The sequence below is a fragment of the Trichomycterus rosablanca genome, chromosome 2, assembly GCF_030014385.1.
Source record: "Trichomycterus rosablanca isolate fTriRos1 chromosome 2, fTriRos1.hap1, whole genome shotgun sequence".
Lineage (NCBI taxonomy): Eukaryota > Metazoa > Chordata > Actinopteri > Siluriformes > Trichomycteridae > Trichomycterus > Trichomycterus rosablanca.
The window spans coordinates 55,942,652-55,962,686 of NC_085989.1; the positions used below are offsets into that span (position 1 = coordinate 55,942,652).

At 41.3% G+C, this 20,035-nt stretch overlaps 1 protein-coding gene across 1 annotated transcript in view; it reads left to right on the forward strand.

Moving 5' to 3' along the window:
- Positions 1-20,035, forward strand: part of LOC134302507 (alpha-tectorin-like) — a 47,989-nt gene that overhangs the window by 24,523 nt on the left and 3,431 nt on the right. Inside the window, exons 2-16 of the mRNA XM_062987632.1 lie at positions 2,201-2,322; positions 8,112-8,390; positions 10,332-10,427; positions 10,527-10,680; positions 10,878-11,131; positions 12,535-12,681; positions 12,776-13,352; positions 13,445-14,028; positions 15,702-16,263; positions 16,357-16,955; positions 17,037-17,589; positions 17,696-17,892; positions 17,965-18,174; positions 18,426-18,614; positions 18,697-18,986. Of these exons, the coding sequence (XP_062843702.1) occupies positions 2,201-2,322; positions 8,112-8,390; positions 10,332-10,427; positions 10,527-10,680; positions 10,878-11,131; positions 12,535-12,681; positions 12,776-13,352; positions 13,445-14,028; positions 15,702-16,263; positions 16,357-16,955; positions 17,037-17,589; positions 17,696-17,892; positions 17,965-18,174; positions 18,426-18,614; positions 18,697-18,986 (4,813 nt within the window). The remainder of the gene's footprint in view (positions 1-2,200; positions 2,323-8,111; positions 8,391-10,331; positions 10,428-10,526; positions 10,681-10,877; positions 11,132-12,534; positions 12,682-12,775; positions 13,353-13,444; positions 14,029-15,701; positions 16,264-16,356; positions 16,956-17,036; positions 17,590-17,695; positions 17,893-17,964; positions 18,175-18,425; positions 18,615-18,696; positions 18,987-20,035) is intronic.

A 20,035-nucleotide genomic window follows, 5' to 3' on the forward strand; every position in this document is an offset into this window, starting at 1 on the left:
TTTTTTTAAATAGAACTTTTATATGTGACAGAACTGGTAAGTTCAACCACCTTTGTTAGTTTTCATTTGTCTTTTGTCCCACTGTCCTGCTGCTACACCTGATGTTTGTCCAAGTTTTGACCCTTTGGCTATTGTGCCAAAAATATTTGATGTAATTTTTTGCTATGCTCCAGTTTTACTGGCAATAAACAGCCTCAGTATACGTGCTTGACAGTAGCTAAAGCATTGTTGGGTTTGAATGCTGTACCTTTAATTCTAGTTGTCGTGACCAAACAAATGTATTTATTTACAAAATTTAGTTTTTTTTTTTTTGTTTGTCATCATAATATTTGCAGGACTTTTATCTAATCACCGACTTGCACACCACACTGAACATGAAAGTCAACCAGAAGTGCATTAGAATCATAATGCTGCTTGTCCAGATCTACTCCAGGGCTCCTTAAACCTTTAAAGGTTGTAATTGAAGTCAAGTGGCAGCTCAGCCTTGGTAGGAAGCAGTTTAATGTGATATGCTGACAACCTGGATTACTGAAGAACATGTAAATCTAAAATGTTTTTGATACTTAATGAACAAATTTGAGTTAAAGCTGATTTATAAAACTGAGGTTTTACTCGCCAAGTTATTTAGTGATGCTGCCTAAACCTGACAGACTAGAAATCCATGGAAAAAATATTTAAAACAGTGAGGTAATGCTAAATGTAATAAATAATCTCCAAAAGGGAGAATAAATTCATCATTATTTCAAGGATTATTATTACTAGTAGTTGTAACTGTGTTTTCATGTGATTGAATAATTAAAACACAGATTCCTTAGTTTAAAAGAAAGTTTAATAATTTAAGATCTCTCCTGAAGTTTATTATATTTTTTCAAATAGTACCTACAATAAAAATTACAGGCCTCTCCATTTTTTGTAGGTGGGAAAACTTGCAAAATCAGCAGTGTGTCAAATACTTATTTTCCTCACTTGTATATGCTTTACCCAAAAATCTAATGTAATTTTTTTCTTGATTACATCACCAACTTTGGTCCAGTTTTACCAGCCACAAACAGTGGGTGCCGGGTTGTACCAGGTTGTACACCTATCATGATAATATTTGCAGGACTTACACACCACACTAAACATGCAATAATAATGCCTGCTGGTTACCCGGGGTTCCTTGCACCATTTGAGGGTATAGATCAAGAGTTCTCATACTGATTGTAGCACGGCTATTTCAGAAATAAAATTAACTGACAACGTCACCCCTTAGTTTAAACCTGGAGGTAAGGGGAACTCCAATCCAAGATAATAAATACACCGTCACAAAGAGAAATCAATATGACGACCTTTATTATACCAGTAATTAGCAAAACTTATTAAAAACAATAAGATTTCCACTTGGCTTAGTATGATAATTTAAAGTATAAAAGAAACCCCAGTAGTCCACCTCTAGCCAGAACTATTATAACGAGTACCCAAAATACACTCCAATCACAAAGTATTCCATTACACTTCAAATCTTTAAGTCCAACACTGCAAGAACCACTACACAATTGGACATTCAATATGAATATAGTGAACAGTTCCCACACACTGTAAAAATAGTTTAGAGTTAAAATACAAAAGAAAACAGGCAGAAAAGAACAGTGGCTGACGCTCTGTATTCGATCAAGTAACCTATAAATAAAAAAATAAAAAAAACAATACTTTAGGGCTTAGCTAAACATGCTAAGAATATTTTGCCACTCATACTCTATGCTCAGATACATTTCAATGTTATAATACTACTACAAATACATACCTTTATCACTGCTCAGATGCTCATTGGTGCACTCAAACAACCGAGTCCCAGCCGCATTAGCCGGTTCAAGCCCCGCCACCACCAAGTTGCCACTGTTTGGTCCCTGAGCAAGGCCCTTTACCCTCAATTGCTCATTGTGTTCAGCTCATTGTGTAAGTCTCTTTGGATAAAAGTGTCCACTAAATGCTGAAAAGGTAAATGGAATATGGACACACAGTCAAGATTTTCTTTCAGACGTTTTTTTTTTTTTTTAAACTTGCCCAGATTTAGTCGATCTCTAAATGATGATCTTGTCTCTTAAAATGTATTTTAAAAAACAGAGATGGCAGATTGTCTTAAAATTAAGAAAAAACATAAAATAAAAGTGTATGCTTAGCAGTTATTTCTAGCTTGCTCATGTTATCCGGTTCCTTTTAGGGCACTTTTATCCGTTTGGAGCTGGAGACACAGTCAATCCACGGATAAATGATGGAGGTTCATCTGCTATCACTCTTCAACAACCGTTTACATACTTTGGAAAATCCTACAACATCACGTTTGTAAGTACATTTTACCTTTTATCCAGGTAGATATTTAAATCAGGTAGGCCAAGATGCGAAGACTTATCTAATGCTTCTAGAACCTCATGAACTATTCTTGACGGTGAGCTACTCTGATTAGAAGAAAGCTTCCAAAACATATGAACTGAAATCTGGCTGTAATCTGCAGGTAAACAACAATGGACACCTGACCTTTATTCAGCCGTGGTACAGCTACAATCCGTACCAGTTTCCTAAGTATGGTGGAATCGACCTCATTGCTCCATTTTGGACAAACCTTGATAATCGTGGAAATGGTGTCGTCTCATATCAGCAGTACACTTCAGGCGACGTTCTCGCTCGAGCTACCCGAGACATCAATCAGTACTTCCCAGAGCTGAGCTTCAGCGCTACTTGGGTCTTTGTTGCAACATGGAATAAAGTAGCTTACTACCCAATCACTGGAACTGTAAGATTTTTTTCTAACCTATAATGTGATTTTTAAACTGTTTATTAAAAATGTGGAAAAATAGGTATTCAAGTAGTGTCTGACACTTTGTCCTTTGATATATTTAGGAAACGTCTTTCCAAGCAGTGTTGATTTCTAATGGTGCTAAATCATTCATATTGATGAACTATGGTACGATTGCTTCAACAAGCCGATCTGTACAGGTGAACATAATGCTGTGATAATATCATCGTAATTTAATCTGGAGGAAGAAAAAAAATCTACAATGTTACTTTTGTTTTATTTTATTTTTGGTCATTTCTAGGCTGGTTACACCACAGACAACTCCAGCTACTACTTCTCAATCCCTGGCTCATTTCAGTATAACTACACCGTTTTTACATACAGCAGCAATGTGAATGTCTTGGGCAGATGGGCCTTCCGCGTGGATCAAGGATCAAGAGGATGCCAATTTAACAGTAATGTCACTTCAGAAGCCATTAAACAGTAGCATGTATCACACTGAGATCTAACTGAACTACTTTATCTTATCAGATAACACTGTGCCACTTGACGTCTCATTCTGGACTGATGCCACCTGCCAGGAAAGATGCACCTGCACCCGGTCGGGCCTCCAGTGCAGCTCAGCGCCGTGCAGCTTCTCTCAAGCCTGTTTTCCTGATGCTCTTCAGTATAGCTGCCAAAATATTCCAAGTAAAACCTGCACCATATCTGGTGACCCTCACTACTACACCGTAGTTCCGTAGTTCAGTACGGTAAAATTGAATGTAATTTTTTTCTTAATTCTATCACCAACTTAATGCTTTGGTCCAGTTTTACCAGCCACAAACAGTGGGTGCCGGGATGTTCCAGGTTGGACACCTATCATGATAATATTTGCAGGACTCATCACTGACTTACACACCACACTAAACATGCAAGTCCACCAGATTTTACAAAAACAGCATTTACAATAATAATTCCTGCTGGTTACCCGGGGTTTCTTGCACCATTTGAGGGTATAGATCAAGAGTTCTCATACTTATCATAACTGGTATGTTTGGAAGCTCATAATTGGTGCGAGATTAGTTCAGTTTAAGGTGCTGAGATGACAACCATGAAAATAATCTGGACACACAGTCAGGATTTTCTTTGAGATGTTTTTTTAAAACTTGCCCAGATTTAGTCGATCTCTAAATGATGATCTTGTCTCTTAAAATGTATTTAAAAAAACAGAGATGGCAGAGTGTCTTAAAATTAAGCAAAACATCAAATAAAAGCATATGCTTAGCAGTTACTTCTAGCCTGCTCCTGTTATCCGGTTCCTTTTAGGGCACTTCTATCCATTTGGAGCTGGAGACATAGTCAATCCACGGATAGATGATGGAAGTTCACCTGCTATCACTCTTCAACAACCGTTTACATACTTTGGAAAATCCTACAACATCACGTTTGTAAGTACATTTTACCTTTTATCCAGGTAGATATTTAAATCAGGTAGGCCAAGATGTGAAGACTTATCTAATGCTTCTAGAACCTCATGAACTATTCTTGACGGTGAGCTACTCTGATTAGAAGAAAGCTTCCAAAACATATGAACTGAAATCTGGCTTTAATCTGCAGGTAAACAATAATGGACACCTGAGCTTTATTCAGCCGTGGTACAGCTACAGTCCGTACCAGTTTCCTAAGTATGGTGGAATCGACCTCATTGCTCCATTTTGGACAAACCTTGATAATCGTGGAAATGGTGTCGTCTCATATCAGCAGTACACTTCAGGTGACGTTCTCGCTCGAGCTACCCAAGACATCAATCAGTACTTCCCAGAGCTGAGCTTCAGCGCTACTTGGGTCTTTGTTGCAACATGGAGTAAAGTAGCTTACTACCTAACCACTGAAACTGTAAGATTTTTTTTCTAACCTATAATGTGATTTTTAAACTGTTTATTAAAAATGTGGAAAAACAGGCCTTCAATTAGTGTCTGACACTTTGTCCCTTAATATATTTAGGAAACGTCTTTCCAAGCAGTTTTGATTTCTAACGGTGCTCGATCATTCATATTGATGAACTATGGTGAGATTGCTCCAACAATCCGATCTGTACAGGTAAACATAACGCTGTGATAATATCATCGTAATTTAATCTAGAGGGAGGAAAAAATCTACAATGTTACCTTGATTTATTTTATTTTTGGTCATTTCTAGGCTGGTTACACCACAGACAACTCCAGCTACTACTTCTCAATCCCTGGCTCATTTCAGTATAACTACACCGTTTTTACATACAGCAGCAATGTGAATGTCTTGGGCAGATGGGCCTTCCGTGTGGATCAAGGATCAAGAGGATGCCAATTTAACAGTAATGTCACTTCAGAAGACATCAAACATCAGCATGTAGCACACTGAGATCTAACTGAACTACTTTATCTTGTCAGACGACACTGTGCCACTTGATGTCTCATTCTGGACTGATGCCACCTGCCAGGAAAGATGCACCTGCACCCGGTCGGGCCTCCAGTGCAGCTTAGAGCCGTGCAGCTTCTCTCAAGCCTGCCGTCCTGATGCTTTACAGTATAGCTGCCAAAATAATTCACGTAAGACCTGCACCATATCTGGTGACCCTAACTACTACACCGTAGTTCCGTAGTTCAGTATGGAAAAATTGAATGTAATTTTTTTCACCAACTTGATGCTTTGGTCCAGTTTTACCAGCCACAAACAGCGGGTGCAGGGTTGTACCAGGTTGGACACCTATCATGATAATATTTGCAGGACTCATCACTGACTTACTCACCACACTAAACACGCAAGTCCACCAGATTTTACAAAAATAGCATTTACAGTAATAATGCCTGCTGGTTATCCGGGGTTTCTTGCACCATTTGAGGGTATAGATCAAGAGTTCTCATACTTATCATAACTGGTATGTTTGGAAGCTCATTATTGGTGCGGGATTAGTTCAGTTTAAGGTGCTGAGATGTTAACCATGAAAATAATCTGGACACACAGTCAGGATTTTCTTTGAGAGGTTTTTTAAAAAACTTGCTCAGATTTAGTCGATCTCTAAATGATGATCTTGTCTCTTAAAATGTATTTAAAAAAACAGAGATGGCAGAGTGTCTTAAAATTAAGCAAAACATCAAATAAAAGCATATGCTTAGCAGTTACTTCTAGCCTGCTCATGTTATCCGGTTCCTTTTAGGGCACTTTTATCCATTTGGAGCTGGAAACACAGTCAATCCACGGATAGATGATGGAAGTTCACCTGCTATCAGTCTTCAACAACCGTTTACATACTTTGGAAAATCCTACAACATCACGTTTGTAAGTACATTTGACCTTTTATCCAGGTAGATATTTAAATCAGGTAGGCCAAGATGCGACGACTTATCTAATGCTTCTAGAACCTCATGAACTATTCTTGACGGTGAGCTACTCTGATTAGAAGAAAGCTTCCAAAACATATGAACTGTAATCTGGCTTTAATCTGTAGGTAAACAACAATGGACATCTGACCTTTATTCAGCCGTGGTACAGCCCCAGTCCATACCAGTTTCCTAAGTATGGTGGAATCGACCTCATTGCTCCATTTTGGACAGACCTTGATAATCGTAGAAATGGTGTCGTCTCATATCAGCAGTACACTTCAGGTGACGTTCTCGCTCGAGCTACCCAAGACATCAATCAGTACTTCCCAGAGCTGAGCTTCAGCGCTACTTGGGTCTTTGTTGCAACATGGAGTAAAGTAGCTTACTTCTCTTACTCTGGAACTGTAAGATTTTTTTCTAACCTATAATGTGATTTTTAAACTGTTTATTAAAAATGTGGAAAAATAGGTATTCAAGTAGTGTCTGACACTTTGTCCCTTAATATATTTAGGAAACGTCTTTCCAAGCAGTTTTGATTTCTAATGGAGCTCGATCATTCATATTGATGAACTATGGTGAGATTGCTCCAACAAGCCGATCTGTACAGGTAAACATAACGCTGTGATAATATTATCGTAATTTAATCTAAAGGGAGGAAAAAATCTACAATGTTACCTTGATTTATTTTATATTTGGTCATTTCTAGGCTGGTTACACCACAGACAACTCCAGCTACTACTTCTCAATCCCTGGCTCATTTCAGTATAACTACACCGTTTTTACATACAGCAGCAATGTGGATGTCACGGGCAGATGGGCCTTCCGTGTGGATCAAGGATCAAGAGGATGCCAATTTAACAGTAATGTCCCTTCAGAAGCCATCAAACATCAGCATGTATCACACTGAGATCTAACTGAACTACTTTATCTTATCAGACGATACTGTGCCACTTGATGTCTCATTCTGGACTGATGCCACCTGCCAGGAAAGATGCACCTGCACCCGGTCGGGCCTCCAGTGCAGCTTAGAGCCGTGCAGCTTCTCTCAAGCCTGCCGTCCTGATGCTCTTCAGTATAGCTGCCAAAATAATTCACGTAAGACCTGCACCATATCTGGTGACCCTCACTACTACACCGTAGTTCCGTAGTTCAGTACGGAAAAATTGAATGTAATTTTTTTCACCAACTTGATGCTTTGGTCCAGTTTTACCAGCCACAAACAGCGGGTGCAGGGTTGTACCAGGTTGGACACCTATCATGATAATATTTGCAGGACTCATCACTGACTTACACACCACACTAAACACGCAAGTCCACCAGATTTTACAAAAACAGCATTTACAGTAATAATGCCTGCTGGTTACCCGGGGTTTCTTGCACCATTTGAGGGTATAGATCAAGAGTTCTCATACTTATCTTAACTGGTATGGTTGGAAGCTCATTATTGGTGCGGGATTAGTTTAGTTTAAGGTACTGAGATTTTAACCATGAAAATAAACTGAACACACAGTCAGGATTTTCTTTGAGAGGTTTTTTTAAAAACTTGCCCAGATTTAGTCGATCTCTAAATGATGATCTTGTCTCTAAAAATGTATTTAAAAAAACAGAGATGGCAGAGTGTCTTAAAATTAAGCAAAACATCAAATAAAAGCATATGCTTAGCAGTTACTTCTAGCCTGCTCATGTTATCCGGTTCCTTTTAGGGCACTTTTATCCATTTGGAGCTGGAGACACAATCAATCCACGGATAGATGATGGAAGTTCATCTGCTATCACTCTTCAACAACCGTTTACATACTTTGGAAAATCCAACAACATCACGTTTGTAAGTACATTTTACCTTTTATCCAGGTAGATATTTAAATCAAGTAGGCCAAGATGCGAAGACTTATCTAATGCTTCTAGAACCTCATGAACTATTCTTGACAGTAAGCTACTCTGATTAGAAGAAAGCTTCCAAAACATATGAACTGAAATCTGGCTTTAATCTGCAGGTAAACAACAATGGACACCTGACCTTTATTCAGCCGTGGTACAACTCCAGTCCGTACCAGTTTCCTAAGTATGGTGGAATCGACCTCATTGCTCCATTTTGGACAAACCTTGATAATCGTAGAAATGGTGTCATCTCATATCAGCAGTACACTTCAGGTGACGTTCTCGCTCGAGCTACCCAAGACATCAATCAGTACTTCCCAGAGCTGAGCTTCAGCGCTACTTGGGTCTTTGTTGCAACATGGAGTAAAGTAGCTTACTACCTAATCCCTGGAACTGTAAGACTTTTTTCTTCTATTCTATAATGTGATTTTTAAACTGTTTATTAAAAATGTGGAAAAACAGGTCTTCTATTAGTGTCTGACACTTTGTCCCTTGATATATTTAGGAAACGTCTTTCCAAGCAGTTTTGATTTCTAACGGTGCTCAATCATTCATATTGATGAACTATGGTACGATTGCTCCAACAGGCTTTTCTGTACAGGTAAACATAACGCTGTAATAATATTATCTTAATTTAATCTGGAGGGAGGAAAAAATCTACAATGTTACCTTGATTTATTTTATTTTTGGTCATTTCTAGGCTGGTTACACCACAGACAACTCCAGCTACTACTTCTCAATTCCTGGGTCATTTCAGTATAACTACACAGTTTTTACATACAGCAGCAATGTGAATGTCTCGGGCAGATGGGCCTTCCGTGTGGATCAAGGATCAAGAGGATGCCAATTTAACAGTAATGTCCCTTCAGAAGCCATCAAACATCAGCATGTATCACACTAAGATCTAACTGAACTACTTTATTTTATCAGACGACACTGTGCCACTTGATGTCTCATTCTGGACTGATGCCACCTGCCAGGAAAGATGCACCTGCACCCGGTCGGGCCTCCAGTGCAGCTTAGCGCCGTGCAGCTTCTCTCAAGCCTGCCTTCCTGATGCTCTTCAGTATAGCTGCCAAAATATTCCAAGTAAAACCTGCACCATATCTGGTGACCCTCACTACTACACCGTAGTTCCGTAGTTCAGTACGGTAAAATTGAATGTAATTTTTTTTCTTAATTCTATCAACAACTTGATGCTTTGGTCCAGTTTTACCAGCCACAAACAGTGGGTGCCGGGATGTTCCAGGTTGGACACCTATCATGATAATATTTGCAGGACTCATTACTGACTTACACACCACACTAAACATGCAAGTCCACCAGATTTTACAAAAATAGCATTTACAATCATAATTCCTGCTGGTTACCCGGGGTTTCTTGCACCATTTGAGGGTATAGATCAAGAGTTCTCATACTTATCATAACTGGTATGTTTGGAAGCTCATTATTGGTGCGGGATTAGCTCAGTTTAAGGTGCTGAGATGACAACCATGAAAATAATCTGCACACACAGTCAAGATTTTCTTTGAGACGTTTTAAAAAAAATGTATTTTAAAAAACAGAGATGGCAGATAAAATTAAGTAAAAACATCAAATAAAAGCGTATGCTTAGCAGTTACTTCTAGCCTGCTCATGTTATTTGGTTCCTTTTAGGGCACTTTTATCCATTTGGAGCTGGAGACACAGTCAATCCACAGATAAATGATGGAAGTTCACCTGCTATCAGTCTTCAACAACAGTTTACATACTTTGGAAAATCCTACAACATCACGTTTGTAAGTACATTTTAGGTTTTATCCAGGTAGATATTAAAATCAGGTAGGCCAAGATGCGAAGACTTATCTAATGCTTCTAGAACCTCATGAACTATTCTTGACGGTGAGCTACTCTGATTAGAAGAAAGCTTCCAAAACATATGAACTGAAATCTGGCTTTAATCTGCAGGTAAACAACAATGGACACCTGACCTTTATTCAGCCGTGGTACAGCTACAGTCCGTACCAGTTTCCTAAGTATGGTGGAATCGACCTCATTGCTCCATTTTGGACAAACCTTGATAATCGTAGAAATGGTGTCGTCTCATATCAGCAGTACACTTCAGGTGACGTTCTCGCTCGAGCTACCCAAGACATCAATCAGTACTTTCCAGAGCTGAGCTTCAGCGCTACTTGGGTCTTTGTTGCAACATGGAGTAAAGTAGCTTACTACCTAATCCCTGGAACTGTAAGACTTTTTTCTTCTATTCTATAATGTAATTTTTAAACTGTTTATTAAAAATGTGGAAAAACAGGTCTTCTATTAGTGTCTGACACTTTGTCCCTTGATATATTTAGGAAACGTCTTTCCAAGCAGTTTTGATTTCTAACGGTGCTCGATCATTTATACTGATGAACTATGGTGAGATTGCTCCAACAGGCCGATCTGTACAGGTAAACATAATGCTGTAATAATATAATGTTAATGTAATCTGGAGGGAGGAAAAAATCTACAATGTTACTTTGTTTTATTTTATTTTCGGTCATTTCTAGGCTGGTTACACCACAGACAACTCCAGCTACTACTTCTCAATCCCTGGCTCATTTCAGTATAACTACACCGTTTTTACATACAGCAGCAATGTGAATGTCTCGGGCAGATGGGCCTTCCGTGTGGACGATGGATCAAGAGGATGCCAATTTAACAGTAATGTCCCTTCAGAAGCCATCAAACATCAGCATGTATCACATTGAGATCTAACTGAACTACTTTATCTTATCAGATAACACTGTGCCACTTGATGTCTCATTCTGGACTGAATTTAACAGTAATGTCCCTTCAGAAGACATCAAACATCAGCATGTATCACACTAAGATCTAACTGAACTACTTTATCTTATCAGACGACACTGTGCCATTTGATGTCTCATTCTGGACCGATGACACCTGCCAGGAAAGATGCACCTGCACCCGTTCGGGCCTCCAGTGCAGATCAGAGCCGTGCAGCTTCTCTCAAGCCTGCCGTCCTGATGCTCTTCAGTATAGCTGCCAAAATATCCCACGCCGAACATGCACCGTATCTGGTGACCCTCACTACTACACCTTTGATGGTCAAATCATTCACTTTCAAGGAACCTGCACCTACGTCCTTTCTGAGGTTCACTTCCACAAAGTGTTTCCATTACACAAACTCAAATCACAAAACGTTGGGACAGTATGGAAAATTAAAATAAAATAATAAAAACACAGAAATTCTTACATTTATCTCACTTTATTTGATGTCAGACAGGATGAACCTAAGATATTTCATCTTTTATCTGCTCAACTTCATTTCATTTATTAAGAAACATCCATTCCTGCATTTCAGAGCTGCAACACATTCCAAAAAAAGTTGGGACAGGGGAAATTTAGGGCTAGTAATGAGGTGAAAACTAAATAATGATGTGATGTGAACAGGTGATTGTAATCATGGTTTGGTACAAAAGCCGCATCCAGGAAAGGCTGAGAGTCTCTGATGAGTAAAGGTGATCAGAGGATCCAGTTTGTCCACAAATGTGTAAGAAAATGATTGAAATGTTTAAAAACAATGAACCTCAAAGAAAGATTGGAAGGGATTTGCATGTTCTCCCTTTACAGTGCAGAATATAATTAAACCATTCAAGGAATCAGGAGGAATTTCAGTGTGTGAAGCTTAATCTGAACGCTCGTGATCTTCCATCCCTCAGACGGCGCCGCATCAAGAACCTCCACTCAACACTAGCTGATATAACCACATGGGTGAGGGATTAGTTTATCAAACCTTTATCAGCTCTACAATACAGAGTTACTGCACACATGATACTTAACACTTTACTGTGCAAAAAAGAAGCGGCGTCGACCTCTCTGGGCTTGGAGGCATCTAGGATGGACCATCACACAGTGGAAACGTGTATTGTGGTCAGATGAATCAGCATTCAAGCTCTTTCTAGGTCAGTGCCCTTGGTAAAGGTAATTTACACTCTGTGATGCAGCATTAATGCAGAAAAGTACATTGAGATCTTAGAGCAACATGTGCTGCCTTCAAGACATCGTCTTTTCCAGGGACACCCAGCATTTCCCACCTGCTGCACACATTACAGGCGTGGCTGCAGAAGAAGAGGGTACTGGTACTGGACTGGCCTGCTGCACGTCTTAAGATGTGTTTGCAGGAAGAACAAGACATAAAAGCTTAAACACTAAATCACTTGGTCTCCTCGGTGCCAAAATGTCTTTTAAGTGGAACATTACAAAGTGGTAAATGCTTTATTGTCCCAACTTTTTTTGCAATGTGTTGCAGGCCTGAAATGCAGGAATGGATGTTTATTAATAAATGAAATGAAGTTGAGCAGATAAAAGATGAAACATCTCAGGTTGATCCTGTCTGACATCAAATAAAATCAAAGTCAATAATAGAAATAGTTTTTTTTATTCTTTGCATTTTCCATACTGTCCCAACTTTCTCTGATTTGGGGTTGTGGACTTATTATGGTTTTAAATTTTCCACTTATGAAAAAAGATTATTTGAAATATCTGTCTGTTCAGGCTTGTGGTGTTGGACTGCCGTACTATCGCATTGAAGGAAAGAACGAACATTGGGGCAGCACACATGTGTCATGGACACGCCTGGTCAGAGTATTTGTCTACAATGAAGTACTGGAACTGGTACGAGACCATTCCCATGAGGCCATGGTTAGTATCCCTTCACTTCTTTAGTGAATGTGATCTGTTTTGTATCCTTCTGATTCATGAATCTGTAATTTTTCATATCCGTTTATCTCTTCAGGTGAACGGAACCTTCACAACAACACCATTCAGCCTCCACGGTGGCGCCATTCAAGTCTATCAGTCGGGTTTCTCTGTGGTCATCAGTACAGATTTCGGCCTGGTCGTTAAATATGATGCCAATTACTATGTGACCATCAGTGTGCCTCATGATTACCAAAATGGCACATGTGGCCTGTGTGGCAACTTCAACTACCGTTCAGAAGATGACTTCCGCACACCTTCAGGAGAGATCTTGAACTCAGATGTGGAGTTTGCAAACTCCTGGAAGGTAAATGGGGACACAGATGAAACCTGTCAGTCTCCACAGTGCTCGGGTCTGGATTGTGTCTGTACCGTAGATCAGAGAAACCTTTATAATAACGCAGACAATTGTGGCATCCTGGTGGATGCTAGTGGTCCATTTGCCAACTGTCACTCAGTGCTGTCACCCCGGATCTTCATGGAGAACTGTGTCTATGATCTGTGTGTGACTGGCAGACACCAGCCAACCTTGTGCCAGGCACTCAATGTGTATGCAGCCCAATGTCAGCAGCATGGCATACAGCTTGGTCACTGGAGGAGAGAAGAATTCTGTGGTAAGCATCATACCTGCTTCTCTTTTCTGTTACAACTATGCATTCTTCAAGCAAAAACCCTTACTATACATTCTCCTACCATTACCCTCCAGAAATCCCATGTCCAGCAAACAGTCACTTTGAGTCCAATGGAACAAGCTGCCCAGCAACCTGCAGTGACCCTTCTGCACCTGTCAACTGCCCCCTGCAAAATCAGGAGAGCTGCATCTGTGATCCAGGATATGTTCTCAGTGCTGGAGAATGTGTTCCACAATACAGCTGTGGCTGCACATTCGAAGGTCTCTACTATGCTGATGGTCAGTCAGTGGTTTTAGACGAGGACTGTGGCAGACAATGCACTTGCAGCAACATGGTAATGAGCTGCCAACCTTACCAGTGTGGTCCACAGGAAATGTGTGGTCTCCATAATGGTGTAAGAGGCTGCAGACCTATCGGTTATTCCACCTGTTTGGTTGAAGGACTAGACACATATCACACCTTTGATGGACGAATGTTCAGTTATCCAGGAGCCTGTGAACTCGTCCTTTCAAGAGTAATGGGACCAGCGTCACAACATCACTTTGTAGTGACAGTGCAGAAGGTGCCCACGGTCTCTCAGGACTTTTCTAGGGTGCTGAGGTTCGAGGCGCAGGGATCTCAGGTCTCTGTAGAAATGAAAGAAAGAGGAAAGGCACAGGTAGGCTTGTCCATGTTTAAATTATATTAAACTACAGTGGGGCCAAAAAGTTTTTAGTCAGCCACTGATTGTGCAAGTTCTCCTACTAGAAAGATGTGAGAGGTCTGTAATTTTCATCATAGGTACACTTCAACTATGAGAGACAAAATGAGAAAAAAAATCCAGGAAATCACATTGTAGGATTTTTAAAGAATTTGTTTGTAAATTATGGTGGAAAATAAGTATTTGGTCAATAACAAACAAGCAAGATTTCTGGCTCTCACAGACCTGTAACTTCTTCTTTAAGAAGCTCTTCTGTCCTCCACTCGTTACCTTTATTAATGGCACCTGTTTGACATCGTTATCTGTATAAAAGACACCTGTCCACAGCCTCAAACAGTCAACCATGGCCAAGACCAAAGGGCTGTCGAAGGACACCAGTAAGAAAACTGTAGACCTGCACCAGGCTGGGAAGAGTGAATCTACAATAGGCAAGCAGGTTGGTGTGAATAAATCAACTGTGGGAGCAATTGTAAGAAAATGGAAGACATACAAGACCATTGATAATCTCCCTTGATCTGGGGCAAGATTTCATCCCGAGGGGTCAAAATGATCATGAGAACGGTGAGCAAAAATCCCAGAACTACACGGAGGGACCTGATGAATGACCTGCAGAGAGCTGGGACCAAAGTACCAAAGGGACCATCTGTAACACACTACGCCGAGAGGGACTCAAATCCTGCAGTGCCAGGCGTGTCCCCCTGCTTAAGCCAGTACATGTCCAGGCCTGTCTGAAGTTTGCCAGAGAGCATATGGATGATCCAGAAGAGGACTGGGAGAATATCATGTGGTCAGATGAAACCAAAATGGAACTTTTTGGGTTAAAACTCAACTCGTCGTGTTTGGAGGAAGAAGAATGCTGAGTTACACACCATACCTACTGTGAAGCATGGGGGTGGAAACATCATGCTTTGGGGCTGTTTTTCTGCAAAGGGGACAGGACGACTGATCCATGTTAAGGGAAGAATGAACGGGGCCATGTATCGTGAGATTTTAAGCCAAAACTTCCTTCCATCAGTGAGAGCATTGAAGATGGAACGTGGCTGGGTCTTCCAGCATGACAATGATCCCAAACACACCGCTCGGGCAACGAAGGAGTGGCTCCGTAAAAATCATTTCAAGGTCCTGGAGTGGCCTAGCCAGTCTCCAGACCTCAACCCCATAGAAAATTTGTGGAGGGAGTTGAAAGTCGGTGTTGCCCAGCGACAGCCCCAAAACATCACTGTTCTAGTGGAGATCAGCATGGAGGAATGGGCCAAAATACCAGCTACAGTGTGTGCAAACCTGGTGAAGACTTACAGGAAACGTTTGACTTCTGTCATTGTCAACAAAGGTTATGTTACAAAGTATTGAGTTGAACTTTTGTTATTGACCAAATACTTATTTTCCACCATAATTTACAAATAAATTCTTTAAAAATCCTTCAATGTGATTTCCTGGATTTTTTTTTCTCATTTTGTCTCTCAAAGTTGAAGTGTAGCTATGATGAAAATTACAGACCTCTCTCATCTTTCTAAGTAGGAGAACTTGCACAATCAGTGGCTGACTAAATACTTTTTGGCCCCACTGTATATGTTTATTTAGGCATACTGAAAAGTAACCCATATCTTGATAATATTCATTGTGACCTTTAGGTTGATGGTCAGGAGGTTGCACTACCTTTCAGTGTTGGCTCAGGCCAAATCCTCATCTACCACAGCAGTGTGAAGGGCGTCATTATCGAAACATCATTTGGGGTGACCGTGAGAGCTGACTGGCCACACCTAATCCGAATCACTGTACCCACCACCTATACTGGGATTCTTGGTGGTCTTTGTGGGAATCTGAATGGAAACCCTGAAGACGAGTTCTACAGCCCAGTTGGAGAATTTCTGAATGATACACAACAGTTTGGGGATAGCTGGCGAGATGGGTCACTTTCAGCCAACTGTGTGGAGTCCAATAACTGGGAGCAGGGGTATTATCAGAATAGCAGTCAGTTCGATCAGCACTGCAGCATCTTGGCTTCACCCGATGGACCCTTTGCTCAGTGTCACAGCAGTCTGGAACCACAGGACTGGATTGAGGAGTGCACCCATTATTTGAGACAGACAGGGGGTGCTCGCGAGGCCCTGTGTGAAGCCTTGAGGGGTTATGCTGTACTTTGCCAGCAAAGCGGTATCAGTGTAGGAGAATGGAGAAACATGACTAACTGTGGTGAGTACTACAAGATTTAGCTCAGACACATTTGTTCATGACTTTATTTTGGCTTAGATAGTTCACTAATGATCTTTTATTCCTCTATTAAAGAATTCCCCTGCCCTGCAAATAGCCACTATGAGGCGTGTGGTACATCCTGCCCTGCAACTTGCCCCAGTATATCTTTCACTTTTCTGTGCACCCAACATTGCCAGGAAGGATGCCAGTGTGATGATGGTCTACTGCTTAGTGGAGACCAGTGTGTTTCTCCAGTGGGCTGTGGCTGCCTTCACGAGGGTCGCTACAGGCAGGGTGGGGAGCGCTTCTGGTCGGGAGAACAGTGCCAGTCCTTCTGTGAGTGTAGTGGTACCACAGGTTACGTCACCTGTAGCCCATCATCTTGCAATAAGTATGAAAGATGCAGCATCATTGAAGGAGAATATGGCTGCCATCCTCGACCCTATGCCACATGCTATGCTTCAGGGGACCCCCACTACAGTTCTTTTGATGGACTAAGGTTCGACTTCCAAGGCACATGCAGATACACACTGGCGAGTGTGTGTAATGATAGTCAGGGGCTACCGTATTTTGAAGTCATTGGACGAAATCAACCATGGTTTGGTCTCCCAGTGTCAATCACTGTTGAGGTTTCAGTCAATGTTTCAGGCCATCTGGTGCTCCTTTCACAGAACGTGTACGGGACAGCTAACGTAAGTAAAACATGATATGACTTGTAACATACAACATAACATATACAAACTCTGCAAAAATATTCATTTCCTTTTCACTAGATTGACGGTATCACCAGGAACCTCCCTGTCTTGCTAGATTTTGGCAGGGTGTCTGTTTACTCCAGTGGACCGTACACATATATCACAACTGACTTTGGATTCACTGTGAGTTATGATGGCTCCTACATGGCGACCGTCACTGTACCAGGAAATTACAGTGGAGCTACATGTGGCCTGTGTGGTAACTTCAATAATGATCGAAGTGATGATTTCCTTACTCGCTCTGGAGAGCTGGCTTCCTCAGCTACAGAGTTTGGAGCCAGTTGGAATGTTGAGAATGACACAACATGCCACCACGGAGGAGGAGAGCCTACACCCTGTTCCGACCAAGCTAGGGCAGAGGCTTTGTGTGGGATCCTTAGAGACGCTGGGGGTCCATTGAGCTTCTGTCATGCCTATGTGGATCCTCAGGGCCACTTTGATAATTGTGTCTTTGATGTCTGCATCTCTGACTTCAGTAATGATGTACTGTGCCGTTCCATTGAAACCTACGTTAGTACCTGCCAATCTGCCAACGTTATGATTTTCCCCTGGAGGGAGAACACCACCTGTCGTAAGTAACCTGGAATTAAACTGAGTACAGTTACAACCATATAAACAAACATGTACAGGACAAACTAATATATTCTCTCTTTCTTGTGTGTTTGAATTTTTTTTAGCTAAAATCTGTTCCAACAGCAGCCACTATGAACTGTGTGGTACAGACTGTGGGCATACCTGTGCCAGCAGTGTAGATGCCATATGTGACAGGACCTGTACAGAGGGTTGCTTCTGTAATGAAGGCTTTGTGAGAAGTGGAGGCCTCTGTGTACCAGTGGAGCAGTGTGGTTGCTTGCATGATGGATTCTATTTTCATGTGAGTTTTCAATGCATTTAGGACATGTCCAATGACGTACTTTTAGTAACCCATTATGATTTGGCCTTGCAGATTGGTGAGAAGTTCTGGACTCAAGAATGCTCCCAGCATTGTGAATGCTTTGCCTCCAATGACCTGCGCTGCGTCTCCACCTCTTGCAGCCCCACCCAGGAATGTGCGATCCGGAATGGCAGACTTGGTTGCTTTAGCCAAATGTCCTCCTGCGTGGTCACGAGCGATCCCCATTACTACACCTTTGATGGAGCTGTAGCACACTTTCAGGTAAGAAACGTATAGTTGAATGTAAATGTGGTGTACACACTGATACTTCACCAGACCCAAAAAAGACCAGGGTTTTTAAAGAGTCCAAGATGGCCGCTGATTGGGATCAGGTGAGACACCAGCCAGCTTTTACTCAGGCTAGGGTGCCCTCTGTTGGCGAGGAGAGAAACCGGCAGCCTCAGATGTGACAGATGCATACTAGATAAATTATTTATTTAATTATTTGAAATGTTTCAAATCTGATTCTCCAGGGCACGTGTTCATATGAGATTTCTCAGACCTGTGGGTATGTGGCTGACAATGGCCTGCAATTCCGTGTGGTGGCAACCAACATGCACCGTGGAAGCACCGTCGTGTCTTTCGTATCTGCAGTGGATGTGTGGCTGAACTATCTAGGAGAGCAGAAACACATCACCCTTGGACTGAACCACAACGTGAAGGTACTAACACTCTAATCTAAGATTCAGGAAGTTTATATTTGATTCTTGTTCTTTTACTACAGTTTTGGGGGGTTTGTTGCAGGTTGATGGGAATGACATGGACTCACTTCCTGCTCAGCTTGGCCAAATTGCAGAGATCTACCAAGAGCAGAACTTTGTGGTCGTGAATGCATCGAGTGAGCTCATGGTCTACTTCGATGGCAGTATGACACTCGTGGTAAAACTGGGCCCCAGCTACCGTGGATCAGTCTGTGGAATGTGTGGCAACAATAATCGCGATCCTGCAGATGACAAGACCATGCCAAATGGAACATTTGCACCCAACGATAACGACTTTGGCAACAGCTGGAGATCAAACACTAGCAGCCCAGGGTGATTATAACAAAGAAATCACAAATATCTGGGATACAGTACCTAAAGAAAGCCTTCATACACCTTTGAAACAGTCACTTTTTAGTCTTACAGCCTGAAATCAAAACTCAGAACAAAGAAATCTTTTTCCAGCTTTATTTCCATATTTTGCCTTACAACATTCAAGCAATGAGAAAAAATTAAACGGTTCTGAAAATTTATAAAAAAAATTAAGAAGTAAAATAACAGGGTTAGAAAAGTCATCAGTCCCCTGATTCAGTACTTTGTAGAGCCAAATTTTGCTTTAATCACAGCCATGAGTCTGTTTGGATATGTCCCTACCAGCTTTGCACATCTGGATTGGGGAATATTTGCCCATTCTTCCTTGCAGAATTGTTCGAGTTCAGTCAAATTTTGTGGGGATCGGCAATCGCAAGGCAAGGCAAGGCTATTTGTATAGCACCTTTCATACACAGTGGCAATTCAAAGTGCTTTACATCAAGAAATTTTTTTTATTAAAAGCATTAAAACATACCTGAGATCTAGAACCTCAGAAAGACTTCTTGCAAACATTGCACTGCTCACTTCAAGTCCATCCACAGATTTTCTATTGGATTTAGGTCAGGGCTCTGACTTGGCCACTGATGGACATTTTCCTTCCTATCCTTAAGCCACTGCTTTGTTTTTTTGGCAGTGTGGACGATGAATCTCCTACCCATCTTCAGCTGTCTAGCAGGCGGCCGCATGTGTTCCTCAAGAATTTGGATGTACTTGGAAAAATCCATTTTCCCTTCAATCCTGAGCAATTGCCCAGTTCCTGCTGAAGAGAAATATCCCCATAACATAAAGTTGCCACCACAGTGCTTCACAGTAGGTATGGTGTACTGTTGGTGGTGTGCAGTGTTTGTTTTTTGCCAGACATACCGCTTGGAGTTCAGTCCAAAAAGTTCAATCTTGGTCTCATCTGACCATAAAACCTTTTGCCACGTCATTAAAATCTTCCAAGTGTTTTTTGGCAAAGCGGCTTCTTTCTTGCCACCCTGCCATACAGGCCAGCTTTGTGTAAAGCG